This window comes from Lipophrys pholis (genome assembly GCF_963383615.2).
Source record: "Lipophrys pholis genome assembly, chromosome: 2".
Taxonomy (NCBI): Eukaryota; Metazoa; Chordata; class Actinopteri; order Blenniiformes; family Blenniidae; genus Lipophrys; species Lipophrys pholis.
This window is the reverse complement of record NC_137636.1, coordinates 27818042-27840422: the sequence shown is the minus strand read 5'-3', so window position 1 is coordinate 27840422 and position 22381 is coordinate 27818042. Positions and strand designations below refer to the sequence as shown.

Genomic DNA, 22381 nt, shown 5'->3' with positions numbered 1-22381 from the left:
TCGGACTGTAAATATCTAACCTGTGTTTGAACCTTTTGAAAGTAGAAAAAAAACAAAAAAAAAACCAAGACAAACAAAAAAGAAAAATAGACGTACCTTTGAACAGTTCTGAGCTGAAAATGATTCCCCCTCCATTTTTGTTGACACGTCCATAAATGACTAAATAACACTAAATAGGAACTGTATTTTACAGTATTTTGTAACCATGGGAAAGATCACTTGCCAATTTCACAGATTTCAAATTTACGTGACGGAAAAATTGAAGTACACAACAAGTAAGAGAAAGTAAGAGAAAGAGTGCTACATAGAGTAGTGAAGATCTCAACAGTGTCACTCATTGCTATAGCTTTCATTGTCTGTCCAGACATATATCGACACCCCCTACAGTCTTCTGGCACTGATAGCCTACAACAGCCTGCACTTTAATTTTACCACGTACAGAATTTGACGCAGTATAAAAGTATAGATACCGAGCAATATAGAGAAGTCATAGATGTGTCTTCTGGATTGGAATTCCAAAAGCTACATTTCTCATCTTATTTCAGTTCAACTAACTTGAATATTCAGGCCAGCATGTAAAATACTGGAGTTCCTGCTTGTTGTGTCTTTCTTGTGACCTTCACCAACGAAGTTGTTCGAGAAGGTTATGTTTTCACCTGCATGTATGTATGTATGTATGTATGTATGTATGTATGTATGTATGTATGTATGTATGTATGTATGTATGTATGTATGTATGTATGTATGTATGTATGTATGTATGTATGTATTATCAGCATTTTGCAAAAACTTCTCACCAAATTACATGAAATCTTCAGGGATGATTTGTCATCATCCGAGGACTAATTGATTAGATTTTGGGACGTTCAAGATCAAGAAGAAGAAGAAGAAGAAGAAGAAGAAGAAGAAGAAGAAAAAGAAGAAGAAGAAGAAGAAGAAGAAGAAGAAGAAGAAGAAGAGTGCTAATACATCTCCCAGAATGCCTTGCAGCCTCTCTGTAACCTGGTAGCTGAGCCGTTTCCATAGCGATAAGTCACGTTTCACACAGTGATGTAGCTACCTGAGCTACCGAGTTAGCATCGATATGCGCTAACGGCTATCATGCGAGCGATGCTAATCGGTTTTACAAACAAATGTGGCGTTGGCGAAGGTCTGCGTTCTGAGTGCAGTTCTAGTATTGTAAATACTATTGATGCCACTGACATGTTGAAAGAAATGAATGGAAAGATTTGGAGTCATCATCAAACTGTAGACGATATGATGAAGAAGTGATGGATTTTGTTCACTTAGCCAGGAGATTACCAACAAAACTTACTCACAGCATACGTGTTATGTATGATGTGTGTACTGTAAGTGTGCTTGTGTGTGGGTACAGGTGTTTATGTCTGTCTGTAGATTTGTATGAATGGACATGTATGTATATATATATTCTATGTACTGCACAGGACATGTATGTGGCTGTATGTACGTGTGTGTGTGTGTGTGTGTGTGTGTGTGTGTGTGTGTGTGTGTGTGTGTGTGTGTGTGTGTGTGTGTGTGTGTGTGTGTGTGTGTGTGTGTGTGTGTGTGTGTGTGTGTGTGTGTGTGTGTGTGCATCTATGTATGCATGTAAGAGATGGAAGGAAGTTGATTATGCTATCTACTTTAGGACCAGGGGTGGGAGTAAATAAATTTGACTTCTTCTCACTCCTTTTCGAATATTCATCTGATTATGTTTTTCTTGATTTATTTCTATATTATTATTACTGTTAATCATTCATTCATTTATTTGAGAGGAAAACTTTGTTGTTGTTTTTCTTTTTCCTTATTTTTTGTTTTTGTTTTGTACCTTGCTATTCGAAATAAACATTTCAAACCAGTCAAACCAAACCAATGTAATCACATTTATATAACTAACTTTTTTCGATTAACAAACGATTATTTCAGTTTCTTTTTGCTCACACATGCACAGCAACATGCACAGTGACTGTGAGCGACTGTTCAGTTTGCTTGAGGAGCTTTAGATGAATGAAGCCGGATGAACCTTGTGCCAAAACAACAGGTGGAGGTCATTGTGTTCTCTTCGCTTCCTGGCTGTAATTTTGGACAACACTTAAGCTAAATGAATCAAAACAGATTCTTCAATTTAATTTCACAAAGGAAGTGAATCACGTAAAGTGTTGCAAGGAGATTAAAAGCCTCAGTCATGATTATCATGATGATGATAAATGTCCAGAGGATGATTCTTTAGTTCAAATATTATACAGCAATCAGCCAAAACATTCAAGTTATCTTCAGGTGAACAGAGTAACGTTGATTTTCTCATTATAATGGCTCCTCTCAGGAAGTGAGACATAAAAGGCCAAATAAAGCAAAATGAAGTTGTAACCACAGAAAGTTGACGGATTTTACAAAACTGCGCTGGGTGGTGTATTGTGATATTTACAGGATTTAATAGTGACTAGTGGACCTAACTGGAGACTTCCTGCTGATAAAGTGAAAGGTTTCAGGCTTATTTTTGCTAAAGCTCTGAGACAGTATGACAATTACAACCTCTGTTGGAGGACAAATGTGATGATGAGCTTTGGTATCGTCTTTCTGGAATCTGGCAGATGCAACAAAGGGGCACTGCTGGAACCTTGTTGTCATACTCGTGATATAAATTATTACTGGAAGCTGGGAACCCTCAAATGGTAATTATCCCGGTTCCCAACTGCATGAACTCAGCGTACCTACCCAAAGAGGTCCAAGTACCGCGTGGTCATGCTGACCACCTATGATTAAGATAGAGAGTAGGTCTGATAGTTGCCTGAATCGCCACGAATCTGGACTATTAAGTCTGATTCAGTCACTGGAGTGGCTCAGGGAAACCACCTCCATGAAATAAACCAAGTTCTCCAGCAAATATTAGAAAGGTGGCAGAGTGTTGGTGAGACAATCCTCTGGAGGTCACGGGTATCGCGTGCCTCAACACGTCCTATTCATTATTTATAAATGTCTGATGTTGTGGGGATCAAAAATACATATGATTTAGTTTGTTGCAGTTTTGGGCTCATTCATTTGCATTGTCAGTGCAATATTGTTGTCACTCTTAGAAATCTATGAATTTCTACTCTCTGTTATGTCATATTACTCCTGTGTGTTATTTTTACACTTCTTGGGCTGGATAAAGAGAAGGAATGCTGGGTTAGAAGTTAAAAGACTGCGTGAATTAATCCCTGTCACCTCTCTGCCTGTCATGGGCTCTCGGGTTCACATTACCATGGAAACAGAACCGAGGACTAAAAGCTCTTCGGACACGTTTATTAAATCTCCCCCTTTCTTATTAATCAACGTACAACTCTCTCGGAGGACAAACGTCTGTCAGTGAACAGAACTTGTGAAGACATGCCAGTTCCTATAGGTGTTTGTATTCCTTGTATTCCTTTGTCATCAGTAACATTTAACACCAACAGTTTGTTTCACAAGGAATATTTGTTTCTGCACACAGGATGAGGGATGAGTATTTCCAGCCCTCATGTAACATCCTCCACACAGACACATCTCTATGAAGGGACTCAAACTGAGGATTTCATCAGTGTGACAGAGTGTCCACCACTACAATGCTGGACTTCCTACAGTATTATCAATACAGAGTGAAAAAAAAATACTTCATAACACGAGTGCTGCACCATTTGGGATTTTAAAGTCAGGAAGATGAATCTGGTCATGGAGGTTGAAGCACACTGCGCCACCGCTGTACAGACTTTTTCACATCATGAAATATTGCTGCTGCTGCTGCTGCTGCTGCTGCTGCTGCTGCTGCTGCTGCTGCTGCTGCTGCTGCTGCTGCTGCTGCTGCTGCTGCTGCTGCTGCTGCTGCTTTGGTCTAAAGCTAAATTGAAGAATAAGTCTCTCATTTTGAAATATACACGACTCACACAGGTGATAGTAATAATGTACAACTGGATGAATATGCTGGGATAAGGCCAACTTAAGGGCCCACATTTAGAAAAACCTTGCACTGATCTCCATCTTATAGTTTGACTTTTGGATGAGCTCAGGTACAACCTAGGTTTGTTTTTTAATGGCATCATTCTATTCTGCATTATATTATGGAGAAAGTGATGTACAACACATGTTGCTACCTTTAGAATCCCCCCTCAGGAAAGGGACAAAGTCATATTCTTACCGAAACATTGAAGAACTTCTGCTGAAACTTTCTGTCACAGAGACAGACCTTTAGCTGAAATCCCTCAAACTGTTAATAGTTAACAATAAAATAATATTAACACTTAGTCTATATTTATTTGAAGAACATACATGCTTTAGTTTTCAAGTTACATTTGTAAGTACCGAAAATTTTGTCACGCAAAAATGACGATTTTTGCATGTTTTGGGGCATAAATTATTAAAACACAACAAAGGACTAAAAAGGGATGATTTTTGTTGTTTTCACCTGAAAATAGACAATTTTTGCCAATAATACTGATGTATTTCCATACAAATATTGTGCTCATTTATTGTTCTGGATTTTTCATACACACAAATGTCCAATTTTTCCTACCCAACCTTGAAGTGGGTCGTATGGTGAACAACATAACTAATTCAGTTCCAAGTGTCCAAGAGGACGAAAGTGACCAAAGATCAGTCTCCATCAGTGTCTCAAATTCTCTATAATCCGCCCAAGCTGGTCACATTAAAGAGAATATTGTTTTTCAAGCAGCTCTGAGACTAACCCTCTGAGGTCTTATGTAAGAGAACAGTTTTGACCACACACACACACACACACACACACACACACACACACACACACACACACACACACACACACACACACACACACACACACACACACACACACACACACACACACACACACACACACACACACACACACACACACACACACGCTGGGAGTCACATTGAGACTTTCCTGTCTTGTACCTTTGTGTTCGTCCATCAGAGTTGATGCTCCCTGATCTGATCATGTTTCTCTCTTTTCTATGATTTTTAATCGGTGGTAAGTTAAATGCTAACCACTCCCCCTGGGCTGTGCCTCACACAGCTGTGATCAGTGTGTGTGTGTGTGTGTGTGTGTGTGATGAGAGGTGCTGAGACAGAGGAGCTGCTCACAGCTGCAGGAAACATTTACCGGGGATTTTCAGTCCTATTTCAATTACACATGACCGTAAGTTTCTTTCCCTTATTCCGATTATCTTCATTCAATTTCTACCATGTCTACTTTATTTGGGGATACACTACAAACGGTATTGCCTTGTTTATTTGTTTTTAAGGAGAAATGTGGCTTCAGCAATGTTGCTCATTTTTTAAGATTTGCTACTAAAAATGTATATAAATTATAAAAAGAGTAGGAACTAAAACAATAATCTGATTTATTTCAAAACAGTTCAGTTTGGACACCTGGCTCTAAGGATGATCATGAAACAAGTAATTAAAAATCATTTTGTTAAATTTCTCTCTTCTGAGGAAAAATAGTATTCTTGAATGGTATTTTCTTGAAATATTTCAATGACATCATTTATATCATTGTATTAGTCATAAACAGTGCCTCCCTCTCTCTCTCTCTCTCTCTCTCTCTCTCTCTCTCTCTCTCTCTCTCTCTCTCTCTCTCCCTCTCTCGCTCTCTCTCTTTCATATGGATATATAAAATTATCATGTATGATGAAATGAAATATCAGGATATGTATAAAATCTCATGTGATATATTATACAATATGAATATATGTACACTGTATATATAGGATGATATTTGTTGGTCATTAGTTTGTAATGAATATTGAACAGAGGAGGAGATTAAATACATTTAGACTTCTTCTCACTCCTGTTATAGAATAATTTGAATCTAATATTAGATTTCAATTAGTTCCTTTAGACACAGTGGCAGGGTCTCTCTGCTCTGATAGTGGTCGAGGTTAAGAGAAGATATAAACTCTGACCTGCTACCAAATAAACTGGGCTGACCGTGAAAATGAGAGAGAATTTTAGAGTCCTGTCCAGAGCGGTAGCCTCTCTCTCTAACTTGTGTTAGTGTCCTTTACGGTCCTGAATAAACCTCCTGCGCAGCGTGGAAACCCCGACTCTTCATCTTTGGTGCCGGCTCTCAAAATTCCTCCACAACAACCACTTTGTCTGATATTTCACATTATATGTCTCTTGCCTTTGCTTTTGGGATTCGTTCATTCACCATAATCGCTCCATGCACTTGAGGGAGGCGTGCACACATGTTCAGGTTTTATATGCCATATCATATCTGTGAAATGAGCTGTGCTGTTTTTCTTTCTGTTGGTCAGCTCCACGCTTACAGAGCAAATCCTCTTCCATATATTCACATTACTTCCTCTTGATGTCCGGCTGTTCCAAATGGTTTGTGTCTCTCATGTGACACGACTGCATTTAGATGATCTGACCCCTTTTCATGCCCCCTGACTCATCCATTCTTATCTAAAGCTGATGTTTTTATCTTGTTCCCAGCACTGATCCTTACAGCGGACGAGCAGAATGATTCTTCCTAGATGAGCTTCAGAAGATGAACGTCTCCCTGCTTGACTCTGCAGTAGTTATGTATCACCAGTCAGTCGACCAGCAGCTCAACGCGAGCTGCAACGGCTCCTCGCCCCTGTCCAACTGGACCGCAGTGGGCGATGGCCTCCAGCTGCCCTCCTTCACCACGGCAGCCAAAGTCAGGGTTATTATCACCTTCATCCTCTGCGCCATATCAGCGTTTTGCAACCTGGCGGTGCTGAGGGCGGCGCACATCAGCGGGAAGCGCAAATCCCACGTCAGGGTGCTGATCATCAACCTGACAGTGGCCGACCTGCTGGTGACCTTCGTCGTGATGCCCGTGGACGCGGTCTGGAACATCACAGTCCAGTGGCTGGCGGGGGACTTTGCCTGCAGGATGCTAATGTTTCTCAAGCTGCAGGCCATGTACTCCTGTGCGTTTGTCACCATGGTAATCAGTCTGGATAGGCAGGCCGCCATCCTCAACCCGCTGGCCATCAATAAAGCCAGAAAGAGGAACAGAGTCATGCTCACTGTGGCCTGGACTATGAGTGTTGTGTTGTCAGTCCCTCAGGTAAGAGCAGAAGGGATTTAAATGAGAATATTTTATTCATCACTTTTACATCTTCTTCTAAACACAGAGAATGAGACGATTTTGAGTCGCCTTACATAGAATTTCATTCTGGGAGTAGTCACAGATTTTCACAATTTCTCTTCTAATCCGTCTGAAATGAATATAAATTTCTGCAAAGCCTCTTCACTACATAGTATTATTTTATATGTTCGTCACCATGTGACAAAGTTGTAAACCATTCTGAAGAGAAACTGTCCATCTACACAATGAATAGAAGCTTGTCTGGTTTTAGCCTGTGACCTTAACACTTTATTATAAACAAATATCTTTATTCATCATGGTCACAGCTGTGCTTTATTATTAGAAATACAGGAATGAAATACAGACAGAAACACAACATTTTCTGTGTAGGAAATTAAAACTATTTATTTTAAAAAGTTCCAAAGTCTAATAAAGTGGACTTTATTAAACATTGGCACACTAGTGCTGGATTCGGCCTCCGGTTTGTCCGACCAGAATGGGAAAGGGGTTATTATTTCTACTTGGAATTCTGGCGGATTAAATTAAGTAATTCTACTGACTGCTCCCTCTGTAAGTATATTCACACTCAACAAAGTAAGACCATTTTCTGTGAAATGCCTCAATCAACAAACAAATGCTGACCCCTGAAAAACTATGAAAATCAGACATTTAATCTTTTTATAAAAGTTGCCTGACAGGATGTGAAAGGTGGACACGCCCACACAGAAGAGGATGCTTGTTCACCCTCACTGGCATTTGTATGTACGATAGTTAATCACAAATTAATGCAGTCAGCTCTGAAAGGCAATGTAGGTACGACACTGAAAAAGAAGACATGAAGACCAGCAGGGAGGAATAGTACAGCGTCCGTTAGCAGAAGTGCTGCCAAATCATCGTTTTTCTCTTAAATCTTCAATTCCAGTCCAAAATGAAACATGTATGACAGGCTGCTGAAAGTCTCTTTTCTAATCAAACTTTTGATAATTGGACTGAGCCACTGATGCTACGACTTTAACAACCAGCTGGGATCCTAATAAAAACACGATCAAAACTATATTACAATCCTAGTGCCTGCAGGCCTCCTCAATCCTGCACACTGAAGCCGAACCGCAGTGTAGATATTTTCTTTTCTTTAGTTTTAGCTTGAAATGAAAGGATTTCATGGAGAATTCACAAAGGGAGACAAAAGAAAGCCGTTGGTTCCGTACAAAAACATGTTATGTTTACACAGTAATCCAGTTATAACAGGCTGCTGCTCGCTGCAGTGAGAGTCACTGCTGGTGCAGGACCACCGTAGAGGTAATAGGCTTCTTCACTTTTCCCACGCAGATTCATCCTGCCGGTTTACCAGTGACCTTTGTCCCAAATCCCTAGGGGTCCTCAACCTTATCAGATCATTACAAATCCTATGAAATTTGAACAGATGTGTCCCTGATGGGAGGATGGATGGATCTCAGTCTGTCATGAGGCATGTATGTTATGAAAGGTGACACTGCTGTGAATGAGAAACATAACTCTGGAGGTCTCTCGTTGCCGCTGGATCTTCTCGAAGCGGCACAGCCACCGCAGCACATGAGCCGTCAGGTGGCCTTCTTGTGGTTTTGCTCGAAACAGGTTAGCTGTTGCGGTAAAGGATGTAATCTTCTCGTGCAAACACATTCAGTAACTTCAATCATCTTGTTCTTCTCTTGTGAAGAAGTGATTTTAGTTGCGCAGCTTTTATAAAAAATGATTCTCCTTTGTGTTTCAGCTGTTTCTTTTTCACAACGTGACCATCGTCCACCCCGAGGACTTCACACAGTGCACCACACGGGGGAGTTTTGTCACCCGCTGGCATGAGACTGCCTACAACATGTTCACGTTCTCCTGCCTGTTCCTGCTGCCGCTGGTCATCATGATCACCTGTTACACCAGGATCTTCTGCGAGATCTCCAAAAGGCTGAAAAAGGACAACCGTAAGTCCAAACTGAGATCAAAACTGTGGAGAGTAGCTTCATTTTAAAAATGTTAACTGCATCACTTTTTCCTACCGGAATAGTTGTTTTTTTTCAATTATACATCAGCTAACAGGATTATCATTATTAGTTCACCGACGTCTGTTACCATTCAGCTCAAAGATCTGCTCATGCACAAGCAGGGACGAATCTCGGAAACAGAAACATGAATTGACTCTTTAAAAGCCTACAAAGCAATCCTTATGCTACAGTAAATTTCGGTCATCTTACTCATACAAGACAAACTTAAACATCCAGCTGCTTGTGTTGATTATAGGCCCTTCAAATTAAATGTTCAGATTTTTCCCATATTTCTGACTAAAAATACACGTTTCAAATCACACATCCACTGTTTGGGTTCAAGTGATATATAGTTTTGTCTCTTTCGCCCCAGGGCCGTCGACTGAAATGCATTTACGATGCTCAAAGAATAACATCCCACGTGCGCGGATGAAAACTCTGAAAATGAGCATAGTGATCGTCCTGTCCTTCATTGTCTGCTGGACTCCGTACTACCTGTTGGGCCTCTGGTACTGGTTTTTCCCTGAGGACCTGGAGGGCAAAGTCTCCCACTCGCTGACTCATATCCTGTTCATCTTCGGGCTCGTCAACGCCTGCCTGGACCCGGTCATCTACGGTTTGTTCACCATCCACTTCAGAAAAGGACTCCAGAGGTTTTACCGGAACACGACGACAACGGCGACGACGACGACAGACCCGGACAACACCACCGTCATCACTGGATCCTTCACTTGTGCTGCCATTTCCGTGTCGCTGAAGAGGGAGCTGAGCCCTGCAGGCCAGCAGAGACTCGTGCGCGGCGCCGATCACAACTACAAAGAGTCCACTTCAGTGAGGAGCAGCTTCCTGACGGCCAGCCACTTTACGGAGAGCGAGCCCAACGTGTGCAGCTCCGAGAGTGCTTTATAAGAGGAATGAACTACTTCTTATAGCCGTTGTATTCTGCTGTTATTTATTCTAATTTATCAGCTCCAGTTCAGTTTGTTGTTTCTTTTCGGTTATTTCAGAAAGTGAAAACTGCTTGTATTGTCAACTTATTAGATGTTAAGTGTGATTCTAACATTTCGAGATTTTAGGTTTGATAAATATGTCTTTCCTCTTTCCATAAATATTCAAATCTGCTTATTTGATTAAATCACTCGGGGGGGTTCAGTCAAAACTTATTGCATGGTTCATAATAATAATAATAATAATAATGATGCTAAAATAACAAGGAAGACTATAGAAACCTGCCAGGAAGCACCGACATTGGTGAACATCAGGAGACAATCTACAATGACATAAAGTCGAATGGAGAAATGATCAATAACGATCCCAAACTGGCACTACGTCCAAGACAATGGGGTAAAAACCAGAATGAAAACAAGGCAGGGGGGGCCACAAGAAAGCTGCGATGCAAACTAAAATACAGAACAAACACCTGTAAAGTAAAAGGATGAACAAGGCAACTGACAAGACAGTTGGAAGTGTATTGTTTTTTCAACAAAACAATACACTTCCTGGTTCGATCAGAATCGGTATGTAAACTGTCCTCCTCATCCTGCTGTTCACACCTAAGAATTGATCGACTGTACCTCGCCAATCAATTCTGAGCCGAGGAAATCACCATAGCATGCTTCTATTAAATGCCTTGCTATCACTGCAGCATGAACCTTTTATATTTTCCATAATTTTCACCTGGAAGGCAAATATCCCCAACATCTTGTGAGCAGTGTACGTGCAGGGATTTGATGAGGCACAAGAGGAAACAATCAGGGACAAAAATGAAGATAAACACATGAAAGTAGAGCAACAAGAGACTTGAGATTGAAGAGATGATACTCGTCAACACAGACAGGGATGTGAAACCAGACATGAACTTCAACATAAACGTGACTTTAATGTGAGCGAAGGAGAAACACGAGTGTGAATCAGAAGTTTGGTTGACCACCACCTGAGCTGAAAGTTAGAGATTACCACCCGATAGTAGAAATATCTGCTCTAAAAGTAAACAAGGCTGAGACAACAGTCATACAAACGAAAACCAGCAGATTTGGTTATTTACATACAAATTTCTTAAAAGACCAACAATAACACAAAAGTAAACCGTATTTTTCAGTTTTATTACTTTAACCAGAAAAAAACCCATTTCTTATACACATTTTACCAAAAAAAACCCAGTACGCTGTAAAATGACAAACTTGAACAATTGTGGAAGCCGAGAAGCTCATTTGAAACATTTATAATCTTTTATTTGAAAAGCATATTTATGTGTCCTGTAAATTGTAATTTATGTTTTATTCAAGCCTGTTCACTGGGGCTCATGGACTAACTATTACTTAATATAGATTACTATATAATAGTTAAAAAAAAAGTCACACATAAAACCACAACATGCCCTGTGAGAAAATTAAACCTCACATATGGATCAACTGTACACCTACAGATTTGCGTCCGAGAGCAGTATTGCTCTGCAGGTCTCTTGCGTAAACACTATTTCTGTGCTGATTTGCGTCAATGGGAAACCCGAAGGCACGACCTCTTGTGTTCAGCGAGGAATCATGGTGTCCAGATGGAAAAGGTCATTTCTTCTCTGTGATGAGCTGGCTTGAGGAACAGGTGAGAAAAAGAAACTTCAATATCTTTAAAATTTCACTTGAAACACATTAAACTGAGAGATGGTTGTGACTTTTGAACCATTTATTAATTGTCAGCCACGACATTATTACACAAATCAGTTGAATTGCTGGACTTGATCAAAGCTGAATTTCAGAAAGTTTTTCTTTGTCACTCACCACCATGACTAGAAGCTGTATTAACTCTAAATACCTCATAAACAACTTACTCTCTTATAGAGAAATTATTCTTTACAAAGCAAAGTGCTATGAGATGAATACTTCATTATCTACTATGTATTTTTCCAGCATGTGGTATATCGCTGGTATGTGAGATGATAGTCAGCACACATTTTAATTTGTTTTTTAAAAGTAAAGTTGAGCCTTGAGATGCATTGGCTGGTATGTCAGTGTTCAAAACAGACAACTTTTTTCATTATATCTTAGAAACGGGCAAAAAAATCTTGACTTTGATTTTTCAATCAAATTAAACAAGCATTCATCATGTGTTAAGTATATTTATAAAAAAAAAATTCAGTTTGGCTATCGATAATGATTCATAATTGTCAAAGAAAGTTATTAATTATGTTATTGAAAATGTAATGTGATCTGGTTCAGATACCTCGGGAGCACCAAATGATAGCCAATTCAGTTCTATCAGTCTAATAAGATATACTAAACACTTAATTAGGAATTTGAATTAATAGTTAAATAAATTACCAGAATTAACGGTAAAGCTTGAAGGATTTTGGAGTTCTTGACACAGAAGAGGTCGACATTTCATTCACTTTTGTACATTAATAAGACAGCAAGTATGATTCCAAAGATTACATTTATTTACAATGAAAGCAAATAAAACACAGACTCTAACTACCTGTGTACAGCTTGGTGTGTGTAGGTGTGTAGAGAGAGAGAGAGAGAGCGAGAGAGAGAGGTGGGGGGAGTATGTGTGACGTGTGATGGAACTACAAAACAAAATGGCGCATCACAAACTCCACTCAGAATGGTGGTTACCGGAGAGCAGGAAGGCCGTCCTCAGGCTCCACCGGGTGTTGGAGAACAATAGAACATAGAAGGTCGTCATAAGCTTCCTGTGTGTCTCTGTTAAAGGCCCATTTGTACAATGAGTTGAAGTGAATGTGATTTGTTTTGTAAAACATCTGGAGTCGTCAGATGGTGTTCAGTTACATGTGTGATGTTGTCTTTGATGCGATATGTGTAGGATTGTGAGGTAACAAGTTAGTAAAGCAAAGATTAGCACGCAGACCCTGTGTCTGTGTGGCAGAGCCAACGTTGGTTTACAGGTTGATAACTGTTCCTAATATCATCATCAATAGATCACTGTAATAGAATCAACACATCTTCATAAAAGGTAAACAGGTCTATGCATAGCATCATGACAAATGAAGATTGTCTTTCATCAGAAATGAACCAACTTTTCTGTAGTCTTGAGATCCCAACATACGTTATGAAACTTTATAAAAACTTTATTAGCTTTCGGAAGTTGGATTTCACATATTTCCTTTCGACTTTGCAGACAAATAATGATCAAGCCGTAGCACTGCTATTTGTAAGCTGTATTCTCAATGATCACATTACAGTTATTATGGTTAATTGCAAGGCTCTGAGACAAAAATAAACAGCCCTTTCCTACAGGCTGACTCATTTTCGATCACAAACTGGGGGTTGAGCCTAACAAGTAGAGCTTTCTGAATAGAGCACCTGCACTCTAATTACACTCTTAATGATGTAAAGCCTTTAGGCATCAACTCTGTGTGACGCTTGATTGAAATTCAAATTGAATTTATGAGCAGATGTTAAACCAGTATCAGCATCTCGTCTCCGCCGCAGTTTGATCTGAGAGGACCGGTGAGGAGGAAGGAGTATCACCAGTCAATGCAGATAAAATGCTTTTGTGTAAAGAAAGCAGCTGAAGAACGACGTGAATTAACATTCGTCTGTTGGTAACGTCCAATATATAGCAAGAGGCAGGGTACACTTAGAACTGATTGCCTAGAAAAGGAACATGTCTACCATATTATGCATCTATTTTTACGATTAAAGATTCGCGCTTAATAAGGAACCCCCCCCCCATCTATTTGTGTCTGCAGAACACAAGACATGTGAAACACTGCAGGGGCCCAGAGGCGACAGAATGCCAGCGAGCCATGGCTGACTACAGTTTCAGAATAATCCTCAGTTCACTCATCCGTCTGAAAAACACATTAGAGATGACCTTATAGTTCTGCAGATAAAATTGTATTTTCTATTATCAGTTATCAGTACTTCTGAATCTGATTTGATTTAAAAGTGTGAATTGGATATTAGTGGATAACAGAAGTGAAATTCACATGCATGGCCAGCCTTATCTTCAGGCATAGACAGAATGTTACTGAGAGAGTACAATCTGATTTAAGGCTTTATCTTATTTCACTGAATGAGGAGGATTTACCACAAAGTGTTGCCAGTCAGGAAAGCTGAGCAATGTTTTCCATTTCCATCTGTTGCTCTTCATTTACAATCAGAATCCCTGACAAAACATACATTTATCAAGCGACCGGCACTGGTTTTAGAGTTTTTTATAACTATGAGACAGTGTTTTTTTTATTTATTTTAGATATTTATTTCCAAACATGTAAAAAAAAATGTAAGTAACAAAGAAACGAGAGACAGATTTTTAAAAAAAAGAAGAGAGACACTCATCCAAATGAGTTCACATAACACACACTCCACTTTTACAAAGTGTGTGTTACATGTTCGAAAAGAGGGTAGGAAGAAGTTGAACTTTTTTTTATCCTACCCCTTTACATATTTTATCACACAAAATATTTATTTGTTTTTTAAAATAATTTGTCTTTTTTCTTTCTTTTTTTTTTTCATTTTCGTCAATGTTAGAGCCTAAACCCAAAAAACTGTGATGATTTATACGGACAGATTGTTTCCCCTCCACTAATAAACAGTGCAAAACCATTACCCACTAGCCCTTGCTCTCATGGCAAAACCCTGTAACCTTGCCAGTATCAGCTCTTTATATATATATATATATATATATATATATATATATAGAGAGAGAGAGAGAGATTTTTTTTTTAAACTGTATTAAGTTTGATAATTGTTTAATGTTTAATAATTTACACCATGGATGGTGATACAGAAGCTTTGTATGATGACTCTATGAGAGCTCTGTCAGGGATTCACCCTTCAAACATTATTTACATTGTGTACATGGGGGCAACCATGTGTAATAATATGAATCATATAAGAAGCTCCTTGTCCCTTGCTGGAACTCCATAATAATAATGAGTGAAGTGCCGTGAGCTCCAGCTTTGTATAGGCAGGACATTGCATGAGACCATTAAAGTCTGTCCTGGAAATTGAAAAAATAAATTATAATCATACTATAATTAAAACAAATAATCAAAGTGAATATTTAAATCATTTCAATTCAGCCTTGGGTAGGCACTGCCTCCCCTGCCTGCAGGTCACTGATAATAATCCAGACTTCTCAACTGTGTGATCAGTCATTTGTTGCAGTTTGTCGGCTGCCTGACGCTCTGCCTTCTTCGTTGCACAGTCGCTGCTGTTTTCTCGAGCTGCTCCCACGTCTGCCTTATACTTTGGTTCCTTTCATCCACAGACAGAAGTCTTTCCAGGGGAAAACAGGAGAGACAATTTCAGGAATCAAATCTGGGAAAAGCTTGAACGCGACATTCTAAAGGCAGAAGAAAGGCGAACCTTTGCTGAAGGTAGAGGCTGCAGGTTTCCTCCAGCGTGGCGTGGCTTGGTGCTGCTTGTTGTTGTGGGGAATGTAGAAGTGGACTCTCATACTGCTTAACGATGTCAGAGTCTTTAAAATGGAAGCTCAAGAGCTGACTGAGGCTCCCCTTCATAGGAGAAGCACCACAGCTCTTCTCCTTGTCACCTGGGCCAGAAGAGGAGACCTTTACTCACATCATTCATTCTGACGTTTCATGGATGCCCTTAAAGGGAATCACTTGTGGCTCCCATTATCAACACTTTCCACTCGCAGTGGGGTGACCGGGGGGATTGGTGGTGTCGGGGTGTACCTCGTATGAAGAGACTCTGCTGCTCAGTGTTCAGAGCATAAACCGGATTACGAGGAGTTGTGATCAGATGGGATGTGGAAGGAGTCAGGAGGCACACGGTCCTGTTGCTGATGACATCTTGAAGGAACATCTTCCCATTCATTTGCACCACGAGTGACTTTTGAGACAAGAAACAGACAAGGGTGACATTAAAACAATCAGATTATAAAGGATCCTAATAACTTCTTTTGTATTTTCATCAATAGCTCTGATGCTCCTACCAAGCCCTGTAGGAATGGCAGTGGGATCATGGTGATGGGGAAGTCCCTGGAGTCTTTTGACCTGCACATTTAACATTTTGTTTAATAAGTATTGTGAAGGACAAAAGTCGTGCATTCATAGTGGAAAGTGTAAAACAACTTCAACCTTTCAGACCGCTGCATCGTCCAGGCTTGTGTCCCTCGTCCAGTTGTGACCGTATGAATCGCTCCACTTTTACATAACAACACGAGATTGACCTTCTCTGCAGTGAAATTCTGTGACTCCTCAGCCAACAAAGGCCAATAGTCCACAAACTGCATCCTGACGAAGGCACTGCTTGAAGCAGGCTCCACTACCACAGACAGAGGAGCCCCTGGGGGAGGGGCCAGAAAATGACTTGGTGAGAAACGCAAACGTGCGTTAAAGTTGTTTACATCACAGAAAAACCTCTGCACGTGTGTGTGTGTTTGTGTGTGTGTGTGTGTGTGTGTGTGTGTGTGTGTGTGTGTGTGTGTGTGTGTGTGTGTGTGTGTGTGTGTGTGTGCTTAGCATATACTGTATATATCTACACGCTCAGATGTGCATCGGTCTGCAAACTGATAGAGATAAACGATCACTCGGCGGTGAGGTTTCTCTCAGGGCAATCCTAAATATATCGCACAGCCAACTGAGAACTTGACAGGCTCCACTGAGCCGTGCATCGCCGGGTGTGTGAAAGCACGACAAACGCTGCAATAACAGCCTACTTTTTAAAGACGTCAGTATGGATGACTCCCGGGATGGAATCGGCCTCTTTCTGTATGTAGTGTGAGTATGTTTATTAAAGAGGGAGGAGAAAATAAGAAGCATTGAAAGGTTCATCCTCACCATGGTGTGTTTAACCAAGTGGACCATTCATTGAAATCCCACAACCCAGAGTGACATGTGATACTCACTACAGTAAAGTCCACGTGAAAACACGTCTATATGTCATCCGCACACGATCAAGCGTGATGAAAAGCATTAGCGTCACCAAGGTCATAGACATATGACATATTAGAACCTGTGTACAAATCTTTAGCCAGACAATTTGTTTTTCATCATTTTCTTCAGTCGGAGAAACTGACTGAGGAAAAAGATGCAAAAAGGGGAAATACACCAGCAGCAGCAATGATGTTCAGCATAATCATTCAATAGGGTATTTCATGAGCATCATCAACATACAATTATTTGTTTGACAGGAGGAAATGTGGGTTGAAGGGTTAAACGATTACATCCCAATTCTTACTTTATGCCTTTTCTAACTTTTCTTTACGTTTTTGCCAACGAAGGATTTGAGTACAAGATGCCACACAGATTTATTTATAATTGTTATGCTGAACTGCAAAATCCAACAATATATATATGAATACGAGCCAATGGCTGTGATCAGTACGAAGAAAAAACAACCAATGTAGGTTGGATTTTGGTTTACATGCATATCAAACTCTATGATGTTTAGAGTGAAATCATTAGGAAACAATTAAATCATGATGATGCTGAGTAGTCATCAAACACTATTTCTAATCATTTGTTCGATATGAAACAATACAAATAAAAAGTCATTCAGCTGATTGAAAGATGTCAGTATTCATGCATATTGTTAACAGTAAATCTAACTGAACTTTAAATGACCTTTCCATTTATTGTGATAAGTTAACAAGTGTCAGTTATATTTGTCTTGCTATGAAAATGTTCGTAGAATACCCACAGTGAGGTAAAACAGGAGCAAGTTAGGCGAAAAAACACACAATAATGAGATTTACTCACCTGACAGCCGGTCGCACACACACACTGAAGCACCACCGAGCCCGAGGGCGACGTAACGTGTGTTTCTGCTGACGGCCGAGCACAGGATTTCTTTTGCATTTGGCCACAACACATCTGGAAGACGTTCCACGTCTGCAAAGCCGAAGGGCGCAAACTAAATGACACCACTCGCTATAGTATTATTAAAATGTGATTGTGAGTCGATTAATCCTGGAATAAGCAAACATTCTACCTGCTTTGGTCTTGGGTGTTTTATGCAGTGAATACTGGAGAAGATTACGACCTCCGCTCCACCACACAGCCACCGCAACTGGAGATCCTGACAGGAAAGGTCAGAGAAGAAAGCTGGCATCACTGGTAGCAGGATCTTCTTCCAGGCCTGAGCCCCTCTTAAAGGGTCATATTATGCAAAATCGCCTTTCTAATGGTTTTCCCACAGTAATAATTGTCCCTATACCTGAATTGACGCCCTAGAAGTGAAGAAAGTCTGTCCTCTCTCTCCCTGGCTTGTTTCAGTTTTTAAAAAGTGTGTTGCTCCAACCAGCCAATCAGAAATCAAACCCTTTATAGTGTCCTCGGGGGTTTAGCCAATCCCAATCAAGGTAAACCATCCCTTTGACCCTCCCACAATTAGGCAGCCCTGCTCTGGCACATGGCACCATGAGAGGAACTACTTCCCCCTCTTCCCACAAGATGGCCATGTGTGGGCGGAGCCAGTCCAGCTCACACAGACACAGCAGATTCTGAATGCAGCTCCTATGATCCAATATTCAAATGGAGGAAAATCAAGGAAAAGCTGGATTTGGGGCAATAAACTTCGAATACAATATTTCTGAACCAACGAGACCATGTGAAAGTGTTGAAAAGCTGAATAATATGACCCCCCAACACAGCTCAGGTTGTTCCAGTTAAAAGAAATACATCCTTATTATAATGGATGATAAGAAAACGCCAAACATGATTAAAACGCAGCTAATCAACTTGTTTATAGGATGAAATGTTACCGTGTTGAATTAACGTCAAGCTTTTACAGTTAAAAGCATTACAGGAACATTAAGACAGACCTGGTTGACAATCTGCTTTGTCTTCTCCACTACACTGACCACATGGCAGAAGGAAGTGCTGGGTGCAACGTCTGCAAATAAAGAGCAAACCAAAAAAAAGACAAGAAAAGTGTCAGATGAGCGTCAACAAACAAAAACAAATGGTTGCCACAGTTTTATTTCCCATCTGAAAACCACAACAAAGCCACTGAAGCAGCTCATCCGTGAAGCGATGAGCCTCATTTGCATAAATGGAGTCGCACCTTGGGCTTTTATTTTTTGGTTCTTTTGTTTTCTCTGGATCCATACTGAAAAATTGCTTTTCCCACTGACGGCTGCTGCTCTGGATTGCGTCCAAAGTCAAACAATGCGTCAGAAAATCTGAGGTCTGAGAGATGTCAAGCTCGCCATCCACCTGCTGCCCTGAGAAACCGCAGACACAAGCAAACATTTTACTGACTTCACTGCTCCATCAGCTGGCACTGAGGCCCATGTGAGTATATATATTCACACTGCATCAAAAACTCAGAACATGTACAGACACACGAACATCTCCACCCACACCATCACCTCCACCATGTTCATCCACACTGCAGATTGTTGTTTGCTCAGTCACACCACAGTATGATGGTATTACATTTCTATTCTAGTTAAGTATTTACCTGCAGGACTGTTTGGCGGCTTGATTTTAATCACCATGGTAACAGGAGACCATTTTAAATCTCCACTCGACTTTGAGTTCTGAAGACATGGAAAGATGTTATTCTCAAAATGTTTTGTTTTTGTGTTGAATTTGCCATTTTCATGCATGAAAGAGGATCTGGGAGCTGTTCAAAAGGGATAATCTGGGTCAAATTAGGGGGGGAAAAAAGACGTTGAAAACTTAAAAATGAAATTATTTTTATGATTATAAAAACATTTAATTACCGTCCATGTCCAATGAAATCACAGTTCATTACCTGTTGTCGCACCATCTCCAGCTCTTTCAGCCACAATGCCAGTGGCAGACGATAGACCTCCAGCCAGGCAGTGCCGCTGCCTGATGGGAGGCATACATCCATGAGACTGGAGGTGAAGTCTTCAGTTGAAATAAGAAAGGTTCACTCACAGCTGACTGAGGCGGCTCCATATTGTCCCCCTTCACTGAGCTCAAATGCCAAACAGATGCTCCTCTTGTTGATGTCTTCCTGATATTGGTTGGAAAAAGGCACAGTGTTTCTGTTCAGTAGTGGACAGTCGGAGCTTGATCCCATCAGTGAAATGTAACGATACAAACCATGATATTGATGACGCTGATCAGGTAAATGAAATCAAAGTGTTGTACAAAGACTCTGGCCACACCTGTAGTGGACGATGACACTAGTTATGATATTATATCTAACAAACTCTGTTAAACATTAAGGTCAAGTTTATACTTTCTTTCCCCCTCGACGTGTCATGGTCTCTATTAAGTGACACGTCACAAGATCAATTCCAGTTAAAAAATAAATGTCCGTTTATATCTACCGACCCCCGTCTCTTCAGGTTGGACACAGAGGCAGAACAGAAAGTGAAGAAGAACTTGGTGTTGATCAGAGCTCACCCATATCGTCAACAGTAGCCAGCAGATAGGTGGATTCAGCAGCTCCGGTCATCTGAACACAAATGATTTCCAGCCTGTCCTGCAGCCAGTCTGCAACAGTGACCAAGGAAGACGCACGCCACACAGACAAGCCCCGCCCATGACCCAGACACAGGTACCTGCCATCCTCCGAGCAGGCCAGGCAGTTTGTGTTCACTGGAAGCTGATGGACAAGTCATCACTCATTATTTATTCATTATTTATTTTTATTTATTTATTATTTTTATTATCAATACTATTAATAATCTTAATATTATTTTGTTATTTATGTATAGAATGGTTTTGTAGCACTTTTATTTATGAATGCTAAGCATGCACACAGTCTTTAAACTTTAAAAAGATATATATTATTAAAATATTTTTGACAGGCAATTATTATTGTTGCCATGAACATACTGCTGGCCTTCTTTTTGAATATTTTGTGCGCATGCATATGAATCGCAGTGATTTATAATTTGAACTTTCGCATATTGGTTTTTGGAGACTTTTAATATCTGTACACAATGAAAGCTCCTTGCCTTGCTTTGGCACATTTACAGCCATGTTTATGAACATGCACTTTACAAGTTTAATATAAATAAAATCTTAATAAAAACAAAAACAAGCAGAAGGTTGATCATGTTTTGTACCTTTGTCAATGCCTGCATCTGCACTGTGGGTATTTTATCTGCTGCTTCCATGTCTGTGCTGTACCTGGACGTCTTTAAGAGCAAAAACATGTTCATTTCACAGAATTCCGTTTGCCTTTTGGTTCCCCACTAAATGTGAGGGAGTTCATACATCTCCTGTGCCGGTCTCTGCTAACAGTAGGCTGGTTGAACCAGGACAGGTTGAACTCCATCACAGACACACATCAACAGTATAGAAACAACGATCGTTCTTTACGTACAGATCAATGCAGTCTATCAGGTCTAAATCTTACTAGAAAATTCCAGAGGAAAGTTTGTGTTCCTGCTTATTTTTATGAGTTTTTCTTTTTCTTCCTCGGGTTTACCGCTCACCGCCTTCAGTTTCTCATCCGCTTTATACGGCAATTTCTTTTCCGGAAACGATGAGAAAAACAATTGTAGTACACTATTCCTGAACGTTCCGCACATTTTGATATGCTTTTCGTGTAGAAAAATACTAATAATATGATTAATATTTAAGGATAGTCATCAGAATTATTCGTACCGCAGTTGAGTCCCGATTCACGAACGTACATCCGTAACAGTGTTTGCCACCGTTGTCGTGACAACACTACCACACTAAGGGCAACTGCGCATGCGCCTTACTGCCAAACCATGCCTTGCAGCTTTAACTTAAGACGTTCGGAGAACGGAACAAACAAACAATTCAGTGAATAAACAAATACAACAGCAATGAAATAACATTGTTTTCCAGTTAAATCTGTTAAGCTGGGAGTTTTTCTTTGTGTGTTTTGTTCAATTGCAAAGGTAACTAATTAAGAATATAAATCAAATACAATTTAAAATCACTTGTGACGTGGTGGAAATTAAACAGTTACATCTAATGTTGAATTAAACTATCCATAAAATTAATCTGATATACTTTCGATCCTGATTCGGAGAAAGTAAGGCGAGCATATTGATATAACGTAGGTGTATTCCCTCTTCCATGCATCTTGCTGTGATACAACTCAGGCCAGCAGCAGACCATCTTTCAAACATCAAGTAAAAGTACTTACTCATTTATCAGAGTGCAAAAGCTGTGATGTCTTACAGGGGCAGTGGAGGAATGGTTCGCTCCTCACAGAAAGAAGATCCCTGGTATGACTCCATGTTTGGTGGCGTTTGTGTAAAGCGTATCATGTTCTTGAAAAACATTCGTTGTGAGTAAACAGCAAGTGCAAATCGCTGGCGTGTGAGATTGTCTGTTTGTCTGCGTTTGCCTTGTGATGGGCTGGCGACCCATCCAGGGTGTATCTTGTCTTCA

General features: G+C 40.2%; 2 protein-coding genes across 2 annotated transcripts; one reads left to right on the top strand and one right to left on the bottom strand.

Annotated features, from left to right (window-relative positions):
- The first annotated feature begins 4887 nt into the window (after window positions 1–4887).
- LOC308126320 (putative gonadotropin-releasing hormone II receptor) lies at window positions 4888–10731 on the top strand. Its single transcript, XM_080490617.1, has 4 exons — window positions 4888–5149; window positions 6454–7057; window positions 8829–9033; window positions 9467–10731. Exons 2-4 carry the CDS (start codon window positions 6509–6511, stop codon window positions 10000–10002), a joined length of 1290 nt encoding a protein of 429 aa, XP_080346743.1. The 5' UTR covers window positions 4888–5149; window positions 6454–6508; the 3' UTR covers window positions 10003–10731.
- A 4477-nt stretch (window positions 10732–15208) lies between these two features.
- Window positions 15209–21287, bottom strand: wdr93 (WD repeat domain 93; the record flags this gene model as incomplete). Its single annotated transcript, XM_080458081.1, has 13 exons — window positions 15209–15332; window positions 15423–15609; window positions 15755–15911; window positions 16252–16367; window positions 17783–17914; window positions 18015–18101; window positions 18847–18917; window positions 19753–19864; window positions 19934–20012; window positions 20102–20166; window positions 20408–20609; window positions 21076–21147; window positions 21252–21287. 13 exons carry the CDS (start codon window positions 21285–21287, stop codon window positions 15209–15211), a joined length of 1440 nt encoding a protein of 479 aa, XP_080314207.1.
- Between the last annotated feature and the right edge of the window lie 1094 nt (window positions 21288–22381).

What these genes read in the sequence shown, in the direction of transcription:
- LOC308126320 (XM_080490617.1), top strand. Translation starts at nt 6,509, where the DNA reads ATGAACGTCTCCCTGCTTGACTCTGCAGTAGTTATGTATCACCAGTCA. An exon ending in TTGTGTTGTCAGTCCCTCAG is followed by an intron (nt 7,058 to 8,828) that starts GTAAGAGCAGAA and finishes TTTGTGTTTCAG; the next exon opens with CTGTTTCTTTTTCACAACGT. An exon ending in AAGGCTGAAAAAGGACAACC is followed by an intron (nt 9,034 to 9,466) that starts GTAAGTCCAAAC and finishes CTTTCGCCCCAG; the next exon opens with GGCCGTCGACTGAAATGCAT.